Genomic DNA, 15,612 nt, shown 5'->3' with positions numbered 1-15,612 from the left:
TAGGAACCAATAAATAAGTTGCGTTTCAATATTTAGTACCACAATCAAAAAAATGATCATGCACATGGAGGACACCCAGGACATCTATGCAAATTGTATGAAAATGTTTACTTTTGAAATTCTCTCTGATAGCAGCAAGCATTCAATCATTAGATAAACTTGTGCCCTTTACTTGGAACTTTGGTGTCTAAACTAAATGTAAGGGTTTGCTTATGAAACTGTCTTTTCTCTTTTAGCATGTAGATAGTTCTTTTCTACTTGGATGATATTCAGCGTGTACAGGCATAAGAGAAAATGGTCAGATTTGATGATTTTGAGGTACAAAGTCAATTGAATGGAAAAATATATTTCTTGACGTGCAACAAACTTTGAGATTTTCTTTTTCAAACATCCTCTGCAAGTCATGGCTGAATGCTTTTGCATGGTGTAATCACTTTTGTGAGGGATTTTGGTTTGAAATTCTATAATTTTTTTTGCAGCAATTCTTAATGTTCTCTAATCAAATTGAAGTTCTTTAGTTGTTCTGTTAATTTGTTGCAATTAGAACATGTTATGTGATTTTGTTAAATTCTTTTTTGGGTCTAAGAATTAATTAGTCTTCTGTTGTCTTGTAGATTGGTGAAGATCTATGATAAACATTGTTGAAAAGTAGAGTTCTCTGAATTAAATTGGAGGTTGGTATCCAACATGAACACCATGCATATGTTTCTAAGGTTTTGTAGGGCATTTGAATTATATATTTGAAATTTGTAGAATACAAAAATCAAATGATATTTTATCTTTGTGGCTTAAAGGTGTCGTGTATGATTGAAGTTTTGAATGCTTGCTGCTGCTATACAGAATTTCAAATGATTAGTAAATCTTTTTCAATATGCTTTGCATGGATGTTCGATGTCCTCCAAATGTGTGTTTGTTTGCTTGATGGTTGTATTAAATATTGGAAGTCAGCTTACATGTCAGTTTGTAAACCACTCGTGAAGATCTTAGAGGGTTCTCATTTTGTATTTACAGATTATAACCACATCATGACAGTAAGAACAAACATTTGGTTTGAAATGATAAATCCATCATAAAAAATCTCTGTTATAATAATAATATTATTAATAGTGGTAAAATTATACCGCTACTGGTACTTGGGCCTTCGAGGCCTTCAATTAACTGATTGTAAATCATTTGTAAGATTGGCCATCTATTTTCGAATGCTTGGAAAAACTATATATTATACTTATTTCATCTTATAATCTAATCTGTTCTTGAAGAGGCATCTAGAGGTGAAACTTGATATATCTTTAAAGGAAATTGGACAAAACACAATTGATTCTAGACATACATTATGAAAATGAGAACTTGTGGAGATAATATGAAAAAATCTAATATAAAAAATTTAACTGCTGGGAATTCTACATAATTGATGGTGTCTACAAGGAAATTTTGTAATGTTAATGTTATTATAGCTATGGTCGGATTCCTTTAGGCCGACATAGATAACATAAAGGTTGTGATAATATAATTATATTATAATTATTGATATTATAATAATTATATTGATAATAAAATTATTGATAATATAATAATATATTGATATTATATTAATATATTTTGTGGGGCCATCTTGGAAGAGTGGCGTCCCTTGAGGAAAGGGCACCTCTCGCATATATAATGAGATGTGCAATCTCATTCATCAAGACGTATGACAATACAATCCAAGTGGAAATCAATATCATTAGGCAGATCAAATATGAAAGTGCTCGGGGGAGACAATCATGTATATTGTCTATGGTTGGGCAAATCATTGCCCTTGGTTAAACGAGCATTTAAAAAAACAACATGGTATCAGAGCAGATACAATCTGGGAGAGCAGGGGCTGATAGAAGTCTGAAGGATTTTATTATCTTGCCGAATCTATTTCGGATGGGATGCTTCTATTGATTCAAGCCTTCTATTATTTGGCGGGGCAATATATTATTTGTATATCATTTATGCTAAAGTTTTCATTATTTGTGTTGGGCCTGATTCTATATGTATGCCTTCGCCGTAAAGCATATGGAAATAATTCTGGTGATTGTATTAAGTTCTGAGAACTAAATATAGAGCAACTTTATTGATATTAGCGACACTATATTTATAATCACATCAAAAGTTTATTACTTCCCACGGGCATTTAGAGTTTTTGCCGTTTAATGTCACCGGGCAATACAAAGGAAATAAAATGTTTGATATCCCATATTAGTGCAAAGATTATTATTTGGGATAATCAATTGTTCGTGTATTTTTTCAGTGGGGCCCGATATATATATATATATATATATATATATATATATATATATATATATATATATATATATATATATATATATATATATATATATATATATATATTAATGAGTGCATATGTGACATTATAACGTGAGAAGTATAATTGGGGTCTTCTCTATGTGGTTTGAGAGGCTATATTTTATCACAGATAACTATAATTGATGTTATATTATTAGCTGAGTGATCTTTTTACAATATTACTCTGAAATACTTCAGAGGATTATCGACACCATTCCTCTATTGGGTGATTATATTGCCGTGAAGAGCTTTAAGTCATAGGATATTAATATTTGATGCCAAGCTATATTTCGGGAAGGCTGTATTGCTGTAGACTTCTATTGCCAGTGGTGATTGAAGTTCTTGAGATAATATAATAGTTGTTGGCTTGCCAAATATAAATTCTTGGAGTATTCGTTGGGTCGATTCGCTTCCAAGAACCATTTCATATCTTTTAGAGGTGCAGTGTGGGGAGATGTATTTGTGTTTGGGCGGCTACTACAAAGATTATTGCTGGAAACTCAGAACAGTTTTTGCATGAAAATATGGAAGATGTTTCTGCTAATAACACTCATCGTGGGCATGTATGGTACCATTATTCTGTAAACTGTTAATGTTGGCAGGTCATCTAGTGGAAGGGATATGGTGTTGGGAATTAGAAGTCAAGCGAATGTGTGAGTTGGTTGTGGGATGCCACTTCCTTGGTGCGGCTCTTCAAAAAGTCTGAGATTCTAACAACACCATTACCTGTTGGACGTTCTTATAAATTCAATGCTGGAGCTATTGTCTATTGGAGCTATGCACGGTGATGCAGTATTTGAAGAGTGACCTCCGTATCATTCAGTAGTTGTGGAATCTACTTTCATGCTTCGAGTACAGCGAATGCCACCTTGGTCTGGGATACAAGGATGATACCAATGAATCTTGGTTTAATGCCAAAGGAGATACCTTTAATTGTCGTTGATCCCACAATGCATTTTATGAGACCTCTGTATTGCCCGAACCATGGCAAACAGATGCCCACGACAGAAAATGCTGGTCAACTTCCTGGATCATTCGTGAGACGCTACAGTGGTGTGAAGATCAGGAAAGAACAATTGGTGGATTGTGAGGAAGATTAAACAGATAAGTTTTTTTTTTTATTATACCTATGAATAATTCATGAATTTCTTATGTAGTTATTATTCATGCAATAACATTGGTATCTCTCCTCGAGATAGTTTAATTCTATGAACTATTAATAATCTCTCTCTAAAATGCTTCTAGGACAGATCGAGGATCAAAAGGATGATGAGAGATCACATTCAAGGGAGAAAGAGCTTGATGCATCCTGTGAGGAAGTCACACATGTTGAGACACGGACCAGCTAGGACTCGAACCTAGGACCTTCCATACACTACTAGAGTGCTCTACCACTGAGCTACTAGCCCCTCTTGGACCAGTCCATCGTCAGTCCCGGTGTGGCTTATTTCCAACACCAACACCCCCCCTTAAGCCACACCTCTTGTGTGCTTGGGGTTCCTAGCCTGGACCTGGCTTTGATACCATGTTGAGACATGGACCAGCTAGGACTCGAACCTAGGACCTTCCATACGCTGCTGGAGTGCTCTACCACTGAGCTACTGGCCCCTCTTGGACCAGTCCATCGTCAGTTTGGGTGTGGCTTATTTCCAACACCAACAACACATGCTGAAGAAAGAGGGAGAACCTATACAGATTGCCATTACAATCAGTTTCTTCAAACCGGAGGAATTAACATTCAAAGGGTGTTTGACAAACCTACAGAGGCAACCTTGGACGAGAAGGTCAAGAGGTTGATGTTAGTATTCAAAGCTTAGAGGGAGTCCCAACATTAGTGATTTCTTGAGATGTACCTTAATGCATTCTTCTCTGTGTGAGAGAAGTTTGAGGTGCAAGCCCTTGTTAATGCATTCTTCTCCGTGTGAGAGAAGTTTGAGGTGCAAGCCATTGTTAATGCATTCTTCTCTATGAGAGAAGTTTGAGGTGAAAGCCCTTGTTTCCACCCTTTGGGAGTAGCCATGGTGGTAATGCATTCTTCTCTGTGAGAGAAGTTTGAGGTGAAAGCCCTTGTTTCCACCCTCTGGGAGTAGCCATGGTGGTAATGCATTCTTCTCTGGGAGAAGTTTGAGGTGAAAGCCCTTGTTTCCACCCTCTGGGAGTAGCCATGGTGGATCCAACCTCTGGGAGTAGCCATGGTGGATGTCATGTGAGAGACTCCATGACTTAGTACTTGTGTTTATTCACCCTTTGGGAGTAGCCATGGTGAACGTCATGATGAGATGATGACATCACGTTGAGTGATTCCATGTTGAGCACTTGTGTTACTTGCATTTCCATTCATGGGAGTAGCCATGATGGACCCACGCTCTAGAAATAGTCATGGTGGATATCTCTACATATCTTAGATATCGAGAAGGATTCCTCCCTAGCTAAGAGGGAGTGTTAATGTTATTATAGCTATGGTCGGATTCCTCCAGGCCGACATAGATAACATAAAGATTGTGATAATATATTTATATTATAATTATTGTGATAATATAATTATTGATATTATAATAATTATTATTGATAATACAATTATTGATAATATAATAATATATTGATATAATATTAGTATAATTTGTGGGGCCATCTTGGAAGAGTGGCGTCCCTTGATGAAAGGGCACCTCTCGCATGTGTAATGAGATGTGCAATCTCATTTATCAAGACATATGACAATACAATCCAACTGCAAATCAATATCATTAGGCAGATCAAATATGAAAGTGCTCGGGGGAGACAATCATGTATTGTCCATGGTTGGGAGGGCAAATCATTGCCCGTGGTTAAACGAGCATTTAAAAAAACATGTAAAACCTTTAATATTTGGCCCATGGGCATTAAAAATTTCTCTTAAGGGACAACCGAGGTCTCATTCTTTTTTAATAAGGTAAACATTGTACATTGATTTTATGTAGCATATACTGAAAGCTCCTGTCAGTGTTTTTAGCTACTTGGTGGTGGAATGCCCATCTCAAACACTTAAATGTCACTAATTTTTTTTCCTCTTGAGGATTGTGAAGCTCTTGAGGCCCCATCAATTCATGATGGAATGTTTAGTGGTGTTGTGTTGACATCGCCCTCTTCTCCTGATTGAGTTGATCCTTATATTGAAATTGGTTCTTTTGGGGATGATTTCAGTTTTGTTCCCTCAACGCCTTTAGATTATGTGTAGCTTGTATTATCTTCAGTTAGATGCCTTTCTTCTCTACAAATAGTGAAGCAAGTCAAGGTGATGATAGGTGGTATGTCCTAGACTATTTTCCAAAGAAGGAAGAGAGGTCTTCTTAATCATGGTTTTGTTTCTAATACACACCTTTTGGTGTGTGCTGCCAGGTGGGGCCCAGGTGTTGTTTAATTAGTATATAATTTTTGAAAAATAATTATATAATTAAATATATAGTAAATTCAATTATTTTATTTTATTTATAAATTTAAAAATATAAGATACAACATTTATTTAAGTGTGCAGGTATTAAATAAAATAGTAAGTAAAATGTTAGCTTTAAGCAGGAATATAATTATGTATATTTAAAATATATTTAGTTTATTTCATAAATAGAACAATATATTATATATAAATCTAAAATATTTACTATATTTAAAATAATTAAAATAAAATAAAAATAAATAAATAAATAAGTATAAACTAAATTAATATAAATACTATAAATACATTTATCTAAAAGATATTAGAAATATGAATGATGAGAAATAAATATATTAAAAATATCTATATTGTTATATAAAATGATATTAAGGTGAAAATCCTAATGAAATAGCATGAAATCATATGCCATAACCAAATGTAGCACTATGGAAATTTTATTAGGGTGAAAACTCCAATGAAAATGGTATGAACATGGGGTTGAAAAAAAGATTTGAACATTGGGGGAAGAAAATTGCATAGGGCTGCCGGAGGCAGGAATAGAAGTTGCAATTTCAATAGCTCAAAGATGAAGTGAGGGGATCCGGTGAAGAATCTCTCTTGTGCTTGAAATATATTAGCCTTTTGTTGTAGGGGCTCCAAGGCTGCATGAGGGTTTCTTCTTGGTTGGGCACCACATTTGAGCATGCTGCTACAGCAGCTTCTCACACCATTCACTATCCTTTTGAGGTCGCAGTCAAGTTTCATTAGGAGTTCAAGGTGGTATTGGTTGCTTCAATGAATGGCATATCCTATATAAGCCGTAGTTGTAGTATATGGTTTTCAGGTTTAGATTAAAATGTGCTTCTACATACATCACAATTTTTGTAGTAGGACAAAGCCTTTTGTTTAAATAATTGTATACAGTTTGGTATGTTCGAATAATCTTGACTTTTGATTTAATTAGAAGGTTTTAAACAAATTTGTATTCTTGATTTGATTAGGGAAGAATGTGAGACTATACATAATCATTTATAAATTTTACAGGTAGTTTTTGTATTTTTTTAAACAAACAATTGATAAATATCATGTTGGTTGAGTAATTAATTAAATTATGATTATAGTATATTGAACAATAAAAGATAAAATGTTTAAGAAAAGAATTAAATATAACAACAGAATATGGACACAAATTTGTAGTGGGGAAGACTAAAAGGTGAAAAAACTCTCAAAGCATCCTTAAAAATGAAGCTTACCTATTAGTCTATATAATTAAAGGCATAATGACCTAGGTATTATCTCTTCGTTTAAGGATTATTTCTTCATTTCAGTATTCACAATTCCAAATTCTTCACCAATAATTAACTCCAATGAGATAGCATCTATAATACTTTTGTTGTAATATGCTTAAAGTATATTTATAAGACTTTATATTTTATATTGGATTCTTTTTTTAACGTAAGATTTCCAATAACTTAATGTTCGAACACTAATTTTTTGTATTTTACAACTCTACTCAACAAAGAAATAGTATTTCGGAGTCATTGAAAAGACAAGAAAATGTACGGGGTGGTTATTGTTTTACTGCCTAAAAAATTGTGTGCAATATTCAAAGTTTATTTGGGATTTTTCTCTTTATGATTGTTTTCCTTTTCTCTATCATTGTGTCGGTTACATCATTTGCCTCTTTCAAATATGACTTATATATAACAATGGATCATACTGAAGATGAGCCTCGTAAAAGTAAGAAGATATTTCACATGATCACATCAAATGTCATCTAGGATCATTTGTTTAATATTTGTCATCTTCTCAATATTGAATTGTTTTCAAAAGGACCAAAGTTGGCTAATTACAATGCTAGTCATAAATCATCATAAGATGATTGTGTTGGAGGTGAATCAGGTCTTACCAACTTATAAAAAATAAAATAAAAAACTTAAATGGAAAAATTAAATTAAAGGTGAAACATAAAATCTATTGTTTCACTTACTTTTAATAACTCTAAATTTAAGAAGGATCTGAATATTGCTTACAACATGTGGTTGGTGATGAATAATTGGATCTTTGCAGCTTCTGCATCCACCTGTTTGATTCAGTTAATCTGCTGCCCATCTTTTGTAGGATAAGATGTTCAAAAGATGTGTGAATATTGTACTTCAACGAACAAGTTGACCTTTCTATAATTTCTGTTTGTTTTATGTAATGATTCAGACAACATTACAACTGTTTATTTTTAGTTTATTGTAGCCATGTTTTTATTTACTCGTCTATGTGGTGTTTTAATCGCAGATGTCCTTATTTGTGGGAAATATTTCGTCCCATGTTCATCATAGTGAGCTTGAGCGTGTGTTTCGGAGGTTTGGCCGAAGCAAGCTAGAGCTGAAGGATGGATATGGCTTTGTTGTTTATGATGCTGTTAGAGATGCTGAGAAAGCTCTCAGGGCATTGAAAGGAAGGATTATCTGTGGGGAACATCTTTCTATCACATGGTCAAGAAAACAAAGACCTCTAAGAAGGGTTTCTGGTAAAGAATTTCAAAGAAGTGGCTATGTTAACAAGTTCTACAGGAAAGAAAAAGATATAAAGGGCAAATCCTTTGAAGAATGGGAAGAGAATACAAAGGACATACAGAAACATGCAGGTGAGGAGGAAGCTATAAATAACGAAAGTTTTCTATGTAAAGATGGAAGAGATGATGGAGTGGAAAATGATATTTTTGGGGGAAAAAGGAAGCACCAAAATTTGAAAGAAGCATTGTTGGATGACAGATGTGCGGTGGAGCCCATTCCTTTGGAAAATGACCGTTGGGGAGAGCCTCTCAGTGGTGCATCAAATGAATATGACATGGTTGAAGAAGCAACCAACTTGCAGAATTATGACCCTTATTCTGATAATAGAAATGAAGGAGATGTACGTGGAAGTGAAAAATGCCAAAAACTTAAATCTACTGATTCTTATGCTGCAAACAGTTCTCCAGAAAGAGTTTCAAAGTACTGTTCAAAAGATGAAATTCAGATGGAGTACAGGGGTTTTGGGAGGTCTTCAGAAAGGTGTTTCAAATGTCGTCGAGCAGGTCATGCCATGTGTGACTGTCGTTCTAAAGCAGCTTTATCTAGAAGGGCTAAGTTCAAAAGTGTTAATCCTAAACAAAAGACGGAAAGGAATTTCAGAGGTAATGATTTTATGAGGTTTAAAGGTCCAAGACAAACTAATTGGTCAAGACGGGATTTTTCCAGAGACAATATGCTGCAGAGGAAGGATTTTGGTAGTGATAGAATTATGGGACATGGGAGCAGAAGGTTTCATCACAAAACTGAGAGGTTTTCAGGAAACAGACAGAAACATTCAAGACATCTGTCTGATTATAGAAAAGAAGATCAGACAATAAAAAAGACTGGAAAGGGGGATAATAAACTTAGGACAGATTCTATTTCACAGCCAACAGGAGTAAGAGACAAGTCTCAATCCTCCTTTCTACATTCTGAGAGCCGGCATGAGACTCGTTCTAATTCATCTATTTCTTGTTCACAGTCAAGTTTTTCCAAATCATACTCTTCAAAGTCAGACTCTCATTTGGCTAGTTCTCCTCATTCTCATTCTCCTTTGTCTCACTCAGATTCTAGGTCCTTGAGATCACATTCAGTGTCTTCTAAGGCAAGGTCTCAATCGATCTCTGACCGCTCTATGTCTAGAAAGCCCATAGTTAAATCAAGGTCACCTTCTGCAACTATGCAATCTTTGTCAGTATCTCTATCTCCTTGTATTCGAAAATCATCCATTCCAACTCAGGTGGGTCATGTTTTGTCTGGATCATTTGATGCTAGTAATGCAATGCAGTCCTTGAAGAATGCTTTGCCTTTTGATTCTCACAGTGCTTTATCTGAGAAAACAAGAGAGAAGAGTACTGCCAATGCAAATTTGGAAGGAGATCATCTGAGATTAGCAGTGAAAATAGACAATGATTTGCGTGTAAGAATAGTTCAGGATGAAGAAAAAGAACAGCAAGGTACGAACACTAAAGATACATGGATTTTAAATCCTTCCGAAAGTGGGGGAAAGAGAGAGACTGCATTTATTTACAGAGAGAAATCTCATTCAGATGAGACAACTGATAAGCACAATATCTCAGAAGGTGGCATAATGAAAAACGAGAAGTCAAAGAGTTCTGTACTAGAGATTGTAGAACTTCCCGCTGACACAACTACAGAGCCAGTTGTGGACAACTCAAGGACAGTACATGAGAAAGGAATCAATGACCCTATGCTTAGTAAAGTGAATGTTAAAGATGTTGCACATATCTCATTACAGGAAGCAAAATTGATCATTAATTACTCCAAAAAATTACCCATCGAAGAAACTGAACATGGATCATCAGTAGAATCATACTTTGGTGCGGCACGCCTCTGGCCCTTAGAACTTATTCACTATCGAAGGTTGAAGAGAGGAGCTATATCTACAGAAAACTATGCGAGAAGGATGGCTCAAAATGAAATGTTTGGTATTGTTGACAAATATGTCCGAAGCAGTAGTGGTTGGTGGGAAAGTGAATCCCATGAAATTTGATTCAAGGTAAATGTCATGTAACTTCAAAAGTCCTTGTGTGAGCACTTTAGGTATGCTCTTTCATTGGTAGCTTGATCGAGGATTTCTGGCAATGGTTGACACGTGTTCTTCCCTCAGATGGTGTATAATTATGAATGTTCCTGTGTACAGGTCTAATTCACTTAGTAATCATCATATTTGACGCTAGATAAATATACATAGTTTTCTGAAATGAAGTGCAAGCTTGGTATGTATTTTGAACTAATGCCTAGCTTATCTAATAGCATTAATATTTTGTTAGGAATTAATGCTCAAGCTAGTTGTAATATTTATAATAAGTTTTTCCTTGGTTTTGAAGTAATCTAGGTTGATGTTTTTTTTTTTTTGTTCTTTTGAGGTTGATGCTTCCGAGAATAGGATTCCCAATCAGAAGTACTTCTGTGGAGTATGTTTCTTAATGTTATCAGATTGTAGAGGTGATATCTTGAAATGGCCAAACGCCCTCGAGCATCTTTGCCCTATGTAAAGGCAGAATTTTTTTGGCTGTCAGCAATGTCTTTGCAATCAAGGGATTAAATTGGAACATTTCAATGGACATCTGGGAAATGTGAAATGTCTTTGAAGAAGTTTTTGTCTAAGAAATTGTTTGCTGCCATGTCCTGTTCATCTTGTTTGTAATTTTTGCATCATGTAAGAATATTTTGCACTAATCACATCGTTTATTTTGAGAGCCTTTTTATTTTGATGATAATCCTTATTATGATATGAATTTGGTGGGTTATGGAAGAAACATGCTTCGGTATATTCTATTTTGTGGTATGTAAAGAGACCAACATTTACTCATGAAATTGTGCATGTGCTCTTATTGTTGGGTTAATTTGATTTGTGATTGCAGATGCCCTTTCTTGGCTGCTGTTCTCGTTAGTGTATTTTCTTGATGTGCAATTAATTTTCAACATTTAATGCTATGCACTAATTATATTTGTTTATTCAAAATTTCTCTTCTTAGCAATGGTCTGCTTTTAGAAAAAATATTTGATTATAAGTTTTGTTAAAAATAGCCATTATTAATAATATGAAACAACAGATTCCAAAACATTACAGTGAAGGGAGAATAAAATCATTTTTATAGACATAATATAAATATATAGAATCTATTAAAGTAAATGTTTTCAAAATTCAAAGACTAAAATAATGGTTCATAAGTAGAAATATTGTGATAGATTATATGATTTGTTTAGTGTAAGGATGTTAGTGATAATAAAATAAATGTTTCAAAATTATTAAACATTTTTTTTTTGTCATTTTGGGTCACTTACAAGATTGTAGAATCAATTTCGTTAGCATCTAACCTTTTGTCTTGTGAATATGGTGTGGATGTGTGGATCTAATCTCTGCAAACTTTAAAGATGTTGCTTTTAACTTACCTTGAGTTCCTCAATTTGCACTCACATAAAATTGGTTTGGTCTTCGATGATTTGCACTTGAGAGGGATGATTGTTTCTATTGTGTCAAACCTTAGAATGACATTGATGTAATGGCTAGATAAAAGATGAAAGACAACACACTCACTATCTAAGATGCCCTAGATGCCCCTTGATAATGTGAGCACATAACAATTGGTAACTCTAAGAATGATGTTTAACATACAATTAACTAATTGGTAAATAGATGATCCAAAATGAACTACGTTACCCCTTTAAATATGACATCAAGAGTCACACAACATTTTAATATGATGGAAGCCCTCCCACACCTCTCCAATGGCTCTCCTGCCTCTCAAAATTTGAACGACGTTGTTGCTGTTGATGCCAGGATTGGTGTATGGGCCTCTGCTCCGATGGTGCCTGTTTTTGCTCATGTGCCCTCGTCCACGATTTTCCCCTCCCTTCTTGGTGTGGGGGCTGTTGGTGACCTTCCCATGCCATCCTGCTTTGCGTTGGTTCTTCTTGGTTTAGTTGTTGTGGTCAGTGTCTCTCTTGGCGTAGCTTTGGTTGGCTCTAGCCTCCCCCCTCCTCTCGTGGGAGCTAGGTCGGGGGGTCATCCCACTGATGAGGGCGCCACTACTGGGTGTTCTTCGGTTGTTGCTATTGTGGGCGGGGGTGTGGATGCCCAGGTCTTGGTCCCTCCCAAACCTCCTCTTACTGGTGGAAGAAGTTATGCTCGTGCAACTAGGACTGCTACTATTAAGGGGGTTCATCCCCGTGCCAAATCCTCCCCTATGGTGGTTTGTGGCCAGGATGTTGTGGATAATATTGACTTGTATCCGAGTAATGCATCGGTATGCATGTTTTCTGGGCTTTGGCCTTCTCTTCCAGACCTCCATCATTGGTTGAGTGACTCTTGGAAACCCCTGGATGCTCACAACATAGAGCTCTTTCCTTGTGCGAAAGGTTTTTAAATTGCATCCTTTACTTCTTCCTTGGATAAAAACTTGGTGTTGGACACGCTGTGGGCTTGGGGAGATCACTCTCTCTGTCAAGCCCCTGGACAACCTATTTTAATCCCCTTACTGAACCATTGTATGTGTGTCCAATATGGGTCTGCCTTCCTATTCTCCCTCTCCATTTTTGGGAACTTTTTTGCTATGAGGCCATTGGCAACTCCATTGGTCGTTTCTTGAAGGTGGATGAGGCCACGTCTTTTATGGGGCGCTCTACCTTTGCTCGCTTTTTAATCGACATCGACATCTCCTCATCTCTCCCTAAGGATGTTGTTCTTATGGTTGGGGATAGGCCTTGGACTCAGTCGCTAGATTATGAGGGCCTACCCTTCCACTGTCAAAAATGCTTCTCAACGAGACATCTTGCTTCAGACTGTTCTCTCCCTCGTCATAGGGGTGCTGCTACTTGGTGGAAAGATGCCACTATGATGTTTCCTCCTATGATGAAGAGCCTCATTACTATTGAACCTTCTATTGATTCTATCACTGTTGTTGCTGCTGTTCTGCAACCTTGTTCTACTTCTGTTGAGCTTGCTTCTGGTGCTGTTTTGCCTCGACAACCTATTTCTGCATCTGCTCTTGATGTTGATACCTCTATTGTCTCTGCTCTTGCTATTGTTCCCCTGCAACAGTCTGTCGCTGTTTCACAACACCTTGTTGCAGTTCTACAACAACACTTTGCAGCTGCTTTTGATCACAATCTTGCAGAATCACTCCCACTTGATCTCTCTCTTGGTCTTAATGAATGTATTGCCTGGACTGTGGTTCGTCGCAGGCGGAAGGGGAGGTCCTCCCCCCTTGTCCAAACCTCTCCCTCTCAAGGCTTGGGTGTCTCTTCCCCTCCTTGAGTTGGGCCTAATTAGTTTTTTGGTCTGACAAGCTTCCCTGTTTGCCTATTTGACCTTCTTGTTGGGGGGCTTGCTCCCTTGGTTAGTTTTTTCATTTTTGATAGTCTCTGACTATGTTAAGGGTTGGCACCATATTTAACGCCGCTTTTTTAATCAAAAACATTCTTTTACACCTTGGGTTGGTTACAATGGTCAAAAGAGGTAAAGCTGGTCCTAGATTTGAATTTGAATTTCAACAATTAAGAGGTCATTTTTGTGAGTTCATATCTATTTCAGGTAGAAAAGGAGGAAAATTGTAGGTCATAATAGTCTCTACAAATAGTTGCCAATAGGAACATATGAGATTAGGGTTGTCTACCTACTCTTAGCTAAAAACATACCACTTGTACGCTTGTTATTGCATAAATATTATTTGAGTCCAACAAGTCCAAAATAAATGTGAAGCATGAGATATGCATTTTCCACAATTCTAACAAATATTCTACTTTATAGGATGAGAATGATACTCGTGAAAACAATAATTAATTAATAATATGTTGTTTTAACTCATGGTAGATGTTGTCATAGCATATCTATTTGGTCATATCATATTAACATTCACTAATCTTATTTTTTTTACTTTTTAAATATGAGATTCGGCCAATTATGAATTTGTAGTGATGGTTTATATGCAAAGAAGCAAGGGTATTAAAAATATTTCAAGGAAAATATATTGACCATTGTATATTGTGTTTTTAAAGTAACGAAGACATATCATTACCTCCTATTCCTTATTATATTATATTAGCATGTGTGAACTATTTTAGTGCATTCAAAATCAAGAAAATAAGACAAACAATGACAAAATAACCATGGAGATTATAGGAGACAACTCTATAAACTTAAAAAACAATTCTATTTATATATGAAAAACATGACAAAATGTTTACAAATAGATTACAAATTATCAACAAATGTTTACAAATACATTTACAAAATATCAACAAAAACTTTTTCTTGCTATCGTACATGTTGTCGCTAGAGTTGTTGCAATATATGCTCTCTTTGGAGCTGTTGTAATGTATCTTCTCTTTGTAGCGGTTGTTGCTTTGCATATATTTTCTAAAGTCGTTGCTATGTTCTTTCATGTAGTTATTGTTGCTATGTATATACTTTTCAGAGGAGTTGTGTTCTTCCATGTAGTTGGTATTTTTGTGTTTCAACTCTCTTTTTTTCTCTAAAATTGTTCTTCTCTATTCTTCCTTTTGTTTCCAATCCTTTTTTATTTCCACCTATCAATAATTCATTCCCCCTCAAAAACTCTTTGCAGTTCAAAAGTTACCCAAGTTTGGGCATTAGAAATTGAGCCTCAATAAATAAATAAAATTAGAAATTGAGCCTCAATAAATAAATAAAATTAGGTAAAAGTTGCAAAGTGGGATGTATCCAAATCCAAGAGATTTTCAGTTTGGGTAAGTTAAAAGGATGTAAATTCTTTGACTCCAGGCTATTTATTTCTAACACTACCGTTTAATCTCAAGTCTCTTCCATATCCATTATTTTGGAACCAAACTTTGTATTTCTAGAGTAGTTGTATATGACCTTTAAAGTTTAAATTTTAGACTTTGGAGTTTATATGTGACATTTTGAGCTAATTGCAAAGGATCTAAAGTTATTGCTACTATATTTATGATGCCTAAACTACATCTTAGACATACAAACTTATTTTTAAGAGTGACTTGCTGAAAATATTTGTGAGCTATTGCTCAGATTTGCATATTGAACTTGGATTTATCCTTTTGAAATGATAGTGGATCTCAATATTTAAAGTTGAATTTTGGACTTCGGAGTTTATATGTGACTTTTTCAGCTATTTGCAAAGGATCCAAAGTTATTGCTACTATATCTATGATGCCTAAACTACTTCTCAGACATACAAACTTATTTTTTAAGAGTGACTTGCTGAAAATATTTGTGAGCTATTGCTCAGATTTGCATATTGAACTTGGATTTATCCTTGTTCTATGAGTTCCCTTTTGAAATGATAGTGGATTTCA

The 15,612-nt window shown here is 35.4% G+C and overlaps 1 protein-coding gene across 4 annotated transcripts; it reads left to right on the top strand.

Annotated features, from left to right (window-relative positions):
• The first annotated feature begins 585 nt into the window (after positions 1-585).
• Positions 586-10,911, top strand: LOC131069471 (uncharacterized). 4 transcript variants are annotated; one of them, XR_009371012.1, is made up of 4 exons: positions 586-674; positions 8,033-10,312; positions 10,457-10,532; positions 10,683-10,911. XR_009371012.1 is itself a non-coding variant. In XM_059216185.1 (3 exons), exon 2 carries the CDS (start codon positions 8,033-8,035, stop codon positions 10,304-10,306), a length of 2,274 nt encoding a protein of 757 aa, XP_059072168.1. In that variant the 5' UTR covers positions 586-674; the 3' UTR covers positions 10,307-10,312; positions 10,457-10,646. The 4 variants fall into 4 exon arrangements, 2 of the variants coding, with proteins under 2 accessions (XP_059072168.1, XP_059072167.1); XR_009371011.1 differs by having other exon boundaries at positions 8,033-10,532; XM_059216185.1 differs by lacking the exon at positions 10,683-10,911 and having other exon boundaries at positions 10,457-10,646.
• The last annotated feature ends 4,701 nt before the right edge of the window (positions 10,912-15,612 follow it).

The sequence above is a fragment of the Cryptomeria japonica genome, unplaced genomic scaffold (genome assembly GCF_030272615.1).
Source record: "Cryptomeria japonica unplaced genomic scaffold, Sugi_1.0 HiC_scaffold_905, whole genome shotgun sequence".
Lineage (NCBI taxonomy): Eukaryota > Viridiplantae > Streptophyta > Pinopsida > Cupressales > Cupressaceae > Cryptomeria > Cryptomeria japonica.
Note: the sequence above shows the minus strand (reverse complement) of the source record. Positions and strands in the feature narration are given on the sequence as shown.